Below are 12,161 nucleotides of genomic sequence, written 5' to 3'. Positions count from 1 at the left end.
CCAGATTTTAAATAAAGACCTTTAGTTTTCCTCATGGTGTAGTTTTATTGTTTCTTCCACAATATTCAGATGTGCAAGAAATTTCACAAGAGAACAAGTCAGCAAGCTCAAAAGAAGGCAGCAAATTCTTCACAAGTCAACGGGCTCTTGAACCCACAAAAAGACAAGAAGCAAGAGTAAGATTATAAAATGTTAAAGAAGAAATTCCATCACAAGGTACTCTTATCAAGCTCTACTGCAAATTTAACACAAATATCAGTGTTAATTACACTTTGTCATGTTATGATTTGGGCTTGCTTTAAACTCATACACTAAAAGAGGTCATTTCATGCACAAAACCTGTGGTGTGACTGGTTTCTTTAACAGAACTACAGCTGAACATTTCCAGTGCTGAAAAATATTCAACAAAGCTAAACAACAGCATGTTAGTAAGTTTTTGCTTGATGCTTCTGGGTATTAATAGTTATCAAACTGATATTTAAAAATGATAAAAATACATTGTTATCTCGATAATCTCATCCTAGTTTCAATACCAGACATTGTAGAAAGCATCCATATTTGTTAGTTTTCTAATTTAACTTAATCATCATGGTCAATATTTAGGGTCAAAAGGTAATTGCCCCAATTCTATTTCGACATTTGCCATGTGTCTTCCATTAGAGCGATCATATTTATGCCATTTACCTTCCCTCTTACAAGGTTGTGGCTGAGGGTGCTTCTGCTCTTGTTTTCGATGCCTGGAGTTTTCAATATTTACCGTACGTTGCTTTTTATCTGGTCGACTGAAAGCAGTAAACACATTTTTCGTCTAGATTAGAGTTAAGTTTATTTAAACAAGGAACAATTTCAATGTTTTTATCCATTAATCTATTATCTGAACACTCTGAAAAAGGATGTTAAATTGATCTGAAGTATAATCACAGTATAACCATATCAGATTGAGTACTATACTTTTAGCGAAAAACAAAAACCCACAAAAAAACCAGAAATGTAACAATAAAATAATGAGATTTTTTTTTATTTTTCTTCCTTTCCTGTAAAAACCAATCACTACCCATTGGCTTCATCCCTCAGCAGAAATGTATATACATCTCTTGCACACAAAACAGTCTTTTTCTCTCCCACAGCTAAAGTTCACAAACAATGCCTACATTTACTGCCTTCCTCTCTCTCTCTACTCATGCTTCTGTCACTACCTCTTGAAATAGTCCATAAAGGCCATCCATGGCCACCCAATTCCCAAGCCAAGAAACCCAGTCCTTTTTGCATTTGACCCACTTATATTCCTCTTACTTGAGATCATCTTTTTGGTGGTTCATGATGCCACTCTCTGGCCCTGTCATTCTCAGCCTCCTTTTCCTACAGTCCCTTATTTTTTAGTTCCCTAGGAGTCTGATAAATACCTCCAGCCTCGGCTACAGACTAGAAAGTCATATAACTAACTAATCTTTTCCATTTGGATGTCAATAGGTACCTCGGAAGCACAATTCTCATTTCCAATTCCCCTTACCTAAATCCTTCTGGTATTTCTTAGTAATCTCAGTATCCAACTAATGACCCAAACCAGAAATCTGGAAACCATTGTTACTTTCTACTTCTCTTTCACTTTCTACTTCTCTTTCACAAGAAATACCACTAATTTTACTTACTGTGTATTATTCAAATCTGTCTCCCCTTTCCCACTCATCCTCATCAGTGCATGACCACACTGTTTTAAAGACCATCTTAGCTTCATTCACCCTTTCCAATGACTCATTCTTCAGGCTGCTGCCAGTGATCCAAAATACAGTAAAGCATGTCCTCAAGTATAAAATGAGGCTCTTCAAGAGCTAAATATTGTCTTCTATTCACACCTCAGCACTCACTAAAGTGGCATGTCTTCAGATCTCCAAATCAAAGTTTCCTGTGAGGGGAATGTTCTACTCTATTTGCCTAACAAATTCATTTTTCCATCAAAAGCCAGTTTAAAAATGTTTAGTTCAAAGGCCACCTCACTCATGAAGCCTTCTTCCCACACATTTCCAGACTAAGGCCACTACATACAATGGCTCTACACCTCGATTACTTTCCATAACTCTCCAAAAGCTTATTATCTCCTTCAGAGCAAGAATTTTTCATGTTTCCTCAGGGCAGCCTCATAGTGCTTTGCTCATTATAAGCACTAGATATTCATTTAATGACTAAATTCACCAGTATCAGTCTCATTATTTTATAGGCACATTACTTTTTTCCAAAAGGTAACTATGTCAAATGTAAAAAAATAAAATAAAACTAACATTTGAGGATTAGTCAAGTTTCATGTTACAGAATACAAAGCTGGTAAGTAATAGGTATAGTTAATTTTAGTAGTTATATACAAAACACACACATTAAAACTTGTGGCTTGCCAAGTTTCCCTCTTTGATCATGTTTCTACCTTTATCAACAATAATTCTGTAATGTGTATTAAATATCATAATTTAGTGAATGGAATCAACAAATGAAAATAAGTGGGGCATCCTGTTATTGAGCTCTTCTGATTTCAAAATTTAATTTGTATTGTTCATGCCTAGCTTCCCAAAAGTAAGTAAATAATAAAAGATTAAAGGAAAATAATCTTAATTATAGTGACTGATTACCTTGTCATATAGACTAAAATAGGAAAAAATAAGCTAAAATAGGACTTATATACCTCTAACTGATATTTTAAGATAGAAGTTAAACTACTTGCTCAAGTCAAACTGATAATATAAAATTTTCAATTTGTAATAGCTATTAACTTGAAATTATATGTTTAAACTTAATTCTAAATTCTCTGGCAATGAAGTACACTTACAAATAGTACTTTTTTTTTTTATAAAAAGTACTTTACAAATAGTAACATTCCAAGCAACTTATCAAATGATAAAATACTATCCAATCTATAAATGTTAAAAACTATTATAACATGGTGATATGTAAACCGACCTGGGTCCATATGGAGGGGAAAAAGTGTGACCAAAGAAGTGTCTATATATATATTCATCCAACTTCTCAAACACTTCATCATTATCTACTTGATATTCCTTGATGTCTTTAAGATAATCTTTAACATCATTAACAAAGTCAGTGAAGAGCTTCTGATCATGTATAAAGATACCATGTATGAAAAACTTATTGATGAATTGATCAAGTTCTTTCCAATGATGAAAACTATCCAGTTTTTCTACTAGGTACCTTTCAATTAACTGTCTAAATTCATCTATCCTTACAGGATTCAACACTTTCATATTAAAAAGGTTAATGGATTCCTGTTGAGCACATTCAAATACACCAGAACAAGCCTTTCTGAAAGAATTATAATTTTCGCTACAGCCATGTTCAGCACTGCATTTCTGTGAATTTGTATTTTTTCCAAATTCTTCAAAGTGAATTGGCTTTCCTTTCCTTCCCTCTCTTTGCATGGTAGGGCCTCTATTCTGGTTTTGTGTACGTGCCTTATACTGTGGATATAAATATTCACTAAAAACTGTTGGTTTTTTAGCTGCTCCTTCTTTTGTAGCACCATATCTCTTATTGCCCTTTTCATCAAAGATGTTCTTGGTGGTATCTTTGAAATGTCTGAAAGTGGATTTAACTGAATCTGAGAATTTTTTCAGATTTTCTTTCACAGCTTCTTTAGCCTGCTTAATTTTTTCTTTATGATGCCTCACAAACTCCTTGGTAGAATTCTTCATGGCATCAAATGTTTCCTTAACTGAACCCAAAAATGTTTCCTTTGACTTATTTTTAGCCCTGTGGTTCCCTCTGCTCCCTTTCTTTTTTCCATCAGTTTCTTGTTTTCCATTTTGATCTTTTGCCTCAATATACAGTCTTTCCCACAAATCAGAACGCTGCTGTTCAAAGTTTAACTTCCGCTCCAGCTCGGTGAGTCTTTCACGTAAAATTTCTACTTCCTTTTTGTCAGTCAATACATTGGGAGAGTCTGGGTTGCCAGCTGACTGCCTAGAGCTTAACTGCTGAAGTTCCACCCTCAAAGCCATGGTTTTTAGTCGTTCTCTCTCCAGTTCCCTCCTTAGCATCTTTGCTTCTGCCAACAGAGTCTCCCTTTGATTAAGGAAGCTGTGTGTTTTCTGCTTTTCTTCTTTCAAATGCTGCTTCAGTTTCTGATTTTCCGTAACTAGTTCAGTACTTGTCCCTTTATCTTCCAATATCCTAATCTGTTCTCTTAGTTTTCTTAACTCTTCCTGTAGTGAAGACAAGGCTTTTTCTTCCTTCTCCAGAGATATTCTTAAATACTGATTTTCTGTATCAAGGTTCTTTTTCTGAGTTTCAAAGGACATCTTCTCTGCTTCAGTAAGGGTCCGACACTTTGCAAGGTTTTCCTTCAATGACTAAATTTTTGTGAAAAAGAAGAAAAATGTCAAGTGTTTTAGAAGCTGAATTTAAATCCTTAATAAATAATACACCATAAGTGTTTAGTGTCTATACAGAGACTAGTCTTTATGTATTTTCAATATATAAATATTGAGAAATCCAAGATTGATGCACAAAAATGCGCAGTAGAGAGCTACATCAAAATAAGAGTTATTGCATGTTCAAAGACTGTTAAAAATTAGCTAGTCTGGAAAGAGGTGGGGGGAAGGCAGAGACAAATGTATTTAAAAAGTAAATAAATTAATAAAAAAAAATCAATTAAAAAAAAAATTAGCTGGTTTGGTTTGTCTCCAAGACTCTAAAACTAGAGATGGGGTACCTCTGATTAGTGTTTTCCATAGTCATCTGAAATCCTCACTGGTTTCCAGGCCTACTTACATGTTAGAAGGGAGATAAACCTCCTATCTGTGGACTATAGGATTCCAATCTCTCCTGATAAGGCTCCTAGTGCGAAGGCAGACAGACTAAAGGCTCCTCTGATCCTTATGTGAGAGACATTATTTTTTATAAAAATAATTACAAATAGAGATGACATGGTACTTCAAAAAATTCTCTATATTCACTGCACTTGGAAAAAATTTCAATAATCTTCATCCTATTTGAAACCTCTTAGTCCTATGCAAATTAACATCTCTAAATTCTAATAAATCATATAATTCCTCTTGCACTTTAGAGGACAGAATGAATCTTAGTAACATTTATAACTACTTCCCCCAAATTCAAATAATATTATGAATAAACTGTGATAAGATTAGTAATATAATCCAAGGTCAGCACCTTTGATAGAAAAAAGTCATGTTCAATCAGGTTTATTAAATTTTGTTTGAGTGGTCTGATTTTTCTTTCAACATATGCATTAGTAACAAACTAAGCAAAACAGTAAAAAATGAAACTATGTTTAAACAGGTTAATAATGGTTATTGGCAGTATCCAGCCAGTTAAAACACCTAATGTATAAATCAAGCAAAATGATACTTAAATTTTGCCTGATTTACCAGATATGAATCAAACCAGGAAAATAACTGATTTGCAGAAACAAGCAAAAGAAAAAAGAAAAAAAAAAAGTCCTTTAAGAGAATGACAGTCTCTTCCACTTACAAGTAACTATCTGAAATGGATGTTTCACTGGCTCATTAATCCTCAGAGAATGAATTAAAATTTAAAGTTTCATTACAGTCATTTCATCTGCTGTGTAAGAGGAAACAAGTTTCAGCTAACCAACGCACACATGGGCCATGGAGGAGAACTGAGCAATGTACCATTATTTTTAAATGCACAGTTACAGGCAGCCACAGAATGACTGCAGGACTCAGTAAACTCCATATTCTTGATTTATGTGACTGGTAAGCAGATACTAGCCTGGTCTTCCATGAAGATCTTCAAAAACCAAACCACAAATGGAGACAAGACCTCTGCACGAACTGACTCAGTAAAGACCTATGCAGGCCAAGTCTCCTAAAAGCCAGTGGCCTATGGAACCAGAAACCATGCTGGTGAAAGAAAATGAATAGACTTTTGAAAACATCTCTAACCAAGGTAGGGAAAACTATATTATTTACAATTAACTTCAGTAGTTGTTCTCTGAAAGATAATTCAGATGTCAAGTAGGATTTTGTCTTCCAAAGAACCATAATCATAATCCTCTAAGGGATACATACATAAATTATGTGTGATGGAAATTTGGGGAAATTGAAGGAAAAAGGAACAGTTTATTTTCCTACTCTGAGTTTATCTACAATCTCTACATACCCTTCCCAGGGACGGACTAGATAGGAGACCAGCTATTTTGCTGGTCCTCATAAATCCACAAATGTGTTAGGTAACTCGACAGTATGAACAAATACAGTCCTGTTGGAGTTCAGTGACTTTTAGGTAGGAAAGTGTAACATTCTGTCTCTTCCATCAGAACTAACGAGAAACCAGAGTTTGGAAAAAAACTGGCTGATTATTTTCCTTGATTAAGGGAAGAGCTTAATCTACAAACACTCCTCCTCTTTCTCACTGAATGAAAATGTTTTGCTCAATCCAGGCTGGTGGGGCTCAGTGGACTGAGCACCGGCCTGCGAACCAAAGGGTTGCTGGTTGTCTCCTAGTCAGGGCACATGCCTGGGTTGAGGGCCAGGTCCCAGTAAGGGGTTCTTGAGAGACAACCACATGCTGATGTTTCTCTCCCTTTCTCCCTCCTTTTCCCTGTTTAAAAATAAGTAAATAAAATCTTATAAAAAAGAAAAATGTTTTGTTCAGCTCTGTAAAAAGTTTAATAATATTTTATATATAGTATCAACTAAAAATAATGTTAACTATAAAATAAGTGATTAGGACTAACACCTTTCAGGTCAGAATTAAATTCAGCTCTGCCAGTTGCTAGCCTTAAGACTTAACTTTTTTGAACCACTTTCTATCTTTAAAATGAAGTTAGGACTTGATTAATTCACAGGGCTGTGGTGAGAAATAAGAAAAATACTGTACATGGGTACAGTGACTAGGACACAGCAAGTAATCAATAATTATCAATTATTATTATTGATTTACTAATCTGTACTGTACTTGGATCTAAATAGCATATTACTGGCAAATAATTATTTTTTATAAAATGTTAGTAGTACACACCTTATAATCTGTAACAGACTCTTGTTTCTGGTGACATTGGGAAAGATAATCCTTCATATCATTCAGTTCACCTTCATGTATCTTTGTGACTAACTGTTGACGCTTCTGAATTTGAATTGTACCTAAAAATGAAAATTTTTATTAGATATATAATATAAATGATTACCAATATTTTGAAACACATAATAAAACATTTAATCTACATATATTTAACTAATCAAGACAGGCTCATTTTCTTCAAAATATCAGCATTTCACAGTTCCATAAAATTTCTGACTATATAAACAAAGTATGAATAAGTTGCACAGTGTCATTCATTGAATTGGTGGTAGATGGGTGTTAATATAATGTAAAATAGGCCAAGTAGGTTAACATATTTTTTCGTTTTATTTCTCCTACACCCAGGGATATTTATCAGTTCACTATCCCTTTGATTAAAACAAGCCAGCCCACTTTACCCTAACAAAGAAAATTTATGGTAATGTTACTATATCTTACTATATAGAAGACACTAAAGTCTGGGGGTTTTTTTCTTTTTTTTACAGTGAAAAGTCACAATTATGCTACAGAGTGCTACACATTGTGCTTTGATTCGTATTTCTTCTGATGTAATCAAAGGGTACGAGGATGCCCTCCGGGGCACTGCACAAAATATGGAACACTTCACGAACTTGTGTGTCATCCTTGCGCAGGGCCATGCTAATCTTCTCTGTATTGTTCCATTGTTAGTGTATGTGCTGCCGGAGTGAGCACTCAGGTCTGTTGTTTTTGAGGGATCTCTCAAGTTAAGTGTTGCATTCTCCCAGACAGAGAAAGAAACAAAACATGGAGTCTATTCACAGGTTATAAGGAAAAACAAAAATGCCTATTTTTTTTTACTATAATTTTCCTAAATAATATAACACAAACCCAAAAGTTACAGCAAGGAAAATAACTGACTAGCTGTAATTACCCACCATTCTCAAAACCAAATCTTTTAGGCATTCATTCTGTGTTGGTTAGCTCTGTACTAGAGTACCACCATCCCTATCCCAGCAGTGATAAAGTAATCTTAAACCAACTACAAAAATTAAAATCACCTTAAAAATTAAAATGTTAATTTTCCAAGACATGCCTGTTCACATGCCGCTACATGCTTCATGCATGAGAAAAATAACACAATCAAAAATAAGGCAAAATACGTTTGACAATTTTATATTACATCTACTGAGTAGCACAGCATTATGTAAAGAATTTTGTAATGAAAGGGTGTAATGATAGTTTACTATTTCTTCTTAAGGCTAAGAGAATTAATTTGTAATTTCTTCAATACATCTTGATATACAGTAAAGAGAAATCCTTTGCCAAATTACAGACAACTGTTACCAATTTAACAGCTGATACTCTGTTAGGATTCACATGCTCTCTTTAAATTTTCCAATTTAGAAAAGCATGGCAAGTTTGTTTCAGTATCTCTCAAAAGAATCTGAGATTTTTTTTTAAATGTTGAAATAAATACATATGGAGTTCCCTAAGTGACAGAAAATCTTTTCAAGCTTCTAGTAGGATGAATTCCTTTGCTCACTGGAAAATAATCTAGAACTATGTGTCGAGAGCCGAATTGGCAGTAGTAGTACATAGCATGTTTAATGACTGTTAATCTCACTATTGGGCTTTTCCTCCCCCCACCAAGAGCAAGGCAGCAGCCACTCCTTAGAGGTTTTTTTTGTTTTGTTTTGTTTTTTCCCTATACCTTCAGCTGCCTGATTATAAAGTATTACTGCCCGAAGTACAATCTTTGGCCTTCTGGTCATGTGCACACACGTCTCTCTCTCTTAATTACATTAATCCAGTATTAGTGTTTACTATCACTGCTGTTAAGACTTCTCCTCTACAGATATGACCAGAACTTCTATCCAATATATCCAGCTGCCTTTTGGGCACAATTCTGGGGACAAACAAAAAATCAAATTTCAACAGCAACCCAAAATCATTCTAGAATAAAATTCAGTAAAAACAAACCAAACTTGCTGACCATCAATTTACTTAAAACTCTTCCCCAGTCACACCCCACCTCCAAAAGTAAAGCAGCTAGCACACTTCTTGGAATTAAAAACAACAAAAATCCAGTATCTCAGGTATCCCACCTCAAAGTTCTGTTTTCCATTATTACTTTAATGTCCCTTATTTCACCAACCTTCTCTCCATATCTACCATCTCTATAATTAAGGCTCTGATCACTAAATATCTAAGTTACTAAAATTTCCCAGATGACTGTTCTAATTTTCCCCGTACAATTTTCCTTCCTGCACTGTCCTCTAAAATTATTGCCATCAGATCACTCTATAAGTAAACTCCCTACCCAGATTCCAAGATGCTTCACAATATGACAGCATGCCACATATCCCAACCTTACACTCCATTATTTCTAAATAACAATCCTGCTAATAGTCCAGGCAGTATTCTCACTGCTCCCAAACCCAACAAGTTTACTTTCACATTATCAGATTCTCCATTGCTGGAATGTTCCCCTCTCCTTCCACCTAGCATAAACACAGTAAGACCAAACACAACTCAACTCCTACCTCTTCCAGGATGACTCAGTAAGTATAGCCTTTGAGCTATCATCTTTGTCTACGATATACATGGTGGCAACTACTTATATTCTGTTGTATTACCTGTTTAAGAGCAGGACACCCTATCAATACTTAAAGTAACTTCTTGAGAAAACCAATCCAACTGAATTCCACTAATGATTTAGAATATGGATAGCCTATGAGCAACGACGGTTAAGGAAGAGAGGTGCTTCTTTAAACTTCTCTAAGCAGTTTCAGAACCTGCAGCAGTCCCAAATACTTTTAATTTTAAGTACATTCTTTTACTATCCTCAGGCATACTAGTTTTCTCTTCCTTCTAGGCTAGGTCTGAAACTCCAAAATTATATAGAGCCAAAGTTGGAGAATATTCTGACTGATTCACTTAGTATTATGTTTTCATTAAATTATAAAGCAAATCACATGATGGTGTGCAACGACTGACTTCATGGTGCATGAGAAATTCAAACTGGCTCTGAAGTCAACTCAAAAGAGGTCTTAAAGTTGAGATTAGCGCCAGACGTAAGAAAAAAATGTAATGTCCTTTAAATAGTGACCACGAAAAGGTAATAGTTGTTCAGATAAGTTTTAGTACATTCATTGAGCCAGAACTTCTACACATTACATTATTCAGTCTTTTCATATTCTGAAAAGCTAATTTCAAGCACAGGAAAATGTTTTGTTAAATATAATTATTAGAGTAAATTATACAAGTAACCAAAATCCTAAGTAATGGCAATAATTTCTCAATTTTGAAAGCAGTCCTCTCTAAATTGATCTTTTTTACAAAATACTTTGAAGTTCATGCAATTGGTGAGGTTTTAATGAATTTAGATAAACACTAAATCACTGTTCAATTTTTTTTTTTTTTTAGTAAAAACGAAAAGATTAAGATAAGACCTTCTCCTTTGTTACCTCCAAGTTTACCTGTGGGGAAAAAAGAATCATTCTCAAAAAACCAGATTCACACATTTGCTCCAGCTAGATAATGAAAAAAGTGTTATATATTTCATGTCCAATCTCATTACGACAAACTTCAAGGGAGGATATAAATTATAGTATTTCAGTATTAAATTCGAGTAGGCACCTATAAAAAGAAACACATTTTACTGACTGACTTAAATCAAATATTGACTGTCTTCATTAATTACCCTAAACTTATACTATGTGGAATAATGTATCTTTTCCACAAATCAAGGTAAGAGTACACACATTTCTTCAATCTTTATATAATGAACACAATGGTAGAAGGAATTACGAAAACAGGAATACTTCAGAAAATTAAATTGTGGATTATAGTCAAAAACTCTAAATGTAATTAATGACAAACAAATTTGTTGACAAGATTAAGCCATTTGTTTTGATTCTAATAAAATAGAGTGTGAATGTTCAGTGCTCAAACACTCATCATTTTTTTTGAAGATTTTATTTATTTTTAGAGAGAGGGGAAGAGAAATATCGACGTGTGAGAGAAACATCAGTCAGTTGCCCCTTGCATGTGCCCCTACCAGGGACCAGGTGTACAACCCAGGCATATGCCCTAACCAGAATCGAACCAGCGTCCTTTCACTTATACAGGACAATGATCACCTAACTGAGCCATGCCAGTCAGGGCTACACTCTCATCTTTGGGCTAATATATACCTTAAATAAGGGTCAATTGTTGGGCTCTCAATTTAAATAACACCACAAAGAATTCCTTCCTTTTCACCCAAGAGACTTTTAAAAGCTTTGCATTAAGATAATCAATGTACATAAAAAACACTAACAAGATTAATAGTAAGCAAAGTATAATGCTAACCAATAAAACAACAAATGCCAACAGAATATAAAGCTTACATGAAAGCTGAAGGCAGAAATAATGAGCAACAATTATTATGACATTTCAATTGTAACTATTTCAACTGGGATTTAAATAATCCTCCTAATACAAGTCTTAGTTCAAACTAGTTTATTGTGATTTTAAAATAAATGATCTGCCTCATGATAAGCACTTCAGATTTCAACTCTTCCAATCTTTTCCTTATTAAAAAAAATGCTAATACTCCTTCTATTTCTTAAATAAACACTGCTTAATTTAAGTGAAAACAGCTTTGTGAAATAGGCAACACTAACCCCATTCTCCACTTGAGAAAACTGAGAATCAAACAGATTGCAAGCTTTTCAAGGTTATACTTTAATCATATAAACACTAAACATATGTTTATATCAATAAACATGTAAGACACTAAAACAGATCCTAGAATTCCTCACTCTCAGTGTCTCTACCCTATGCCATACTTACCATAGAAATGTCCAAATCCCATGCTGATTGCAATCACCAGAGCAAGTATAATACACTTATTGAGGCCACTACTAAAATGACGTTTACACAACTCCTTAGCGGGTTCAGTTTCTTGTTCAGCAAGCAGTCGTTCTTCAGATTCTGAACTAGAAATGGTCTTCTTCCTAGCCCGGCGTCGTCTAAAGGCAGGGCTGGGCTGATGACTGGTTTCATCACTACTTGATTTGTCGTCGCTAGGCTGAGATGAAAATACTATTTAAAAAAAAAATGTAGATGAATATTAAAAATTTTACAAAAGA

The 12,161-nt window shown here is 34.4% G+C and overlaps 1 protein-coding gene and 1 non-coding gene across 7 annotated transcripts in view; both read right to left on the bottom strand.

The window, feature by feature from the left end:
- Positions 1–12,161, bottom strand: part of CCPG1 (cell cycle progression 1) — a 78,212-nt gene that overhangs the window by 33,502 nt on the left and 32,549 nt on the right. For 2 of the 6 annotated variants that reach the window (XM_054565396.1, XM_054565393.1), the window contains exons 7-11: positions 11,863–12,114; positions 10,494–10,505; positions 7,006–7,127; positions 2,947–4,352; positions 685–782 (exon numbers count right to left, since the gene is read on the bottom strand). In XM_054565396.1, coding sequence (XP_054421371.1) covers positions 685–782; positions 2,947–4,352; positions 7,006–7,127; positions 10,494–10,505; positions 11,863–12,114 — 1,890 coding nt within the window. Of the gene's footprint in view, positions 1–5; positions 783–2,946; positions 4,353–7,005; positions 7,128–10,493; positions 10,506–11,862; positions 12,115–12,161 lie in introns of those variants that run through there. The other 4 variants (XM_054565395.1, XM_054565391.1, XM_054565394.1 and 1 more) reach the window with 4 other exon arrangements.
- On the bottom strand, positions 7,653–7,758 carry LOC129064498 (U6 spliceosomal RNA). Its single transcript, XR_008528477.1, has one exon. It is a non-coding gene; the product is annotated as a U6 spliceosomal RNA (small nuclear RNA).

This window comes from Pteronotus mesoamericanus, unplaced genomic scaffold (genome assembly GCF_021234165.1).
Source record: "Pteronotus mesoamericanus isolate MK-2021 breed Mesoamerican mustached bat unplaced genomic scaffold, CSHL_Meso_final contig_164, whole genome shotgun sequence".
NCBI lineage: Eukaryota > Metazoa > Chordata > Mammalia > Chiroptera > Mormoopidae > Pteronotus > Pteronotus mesoamericanus.
Note: the sequence above shows the minus strand (reverse complement) of the source record. Positions and strands in the feature narration are given on the sequence as shown.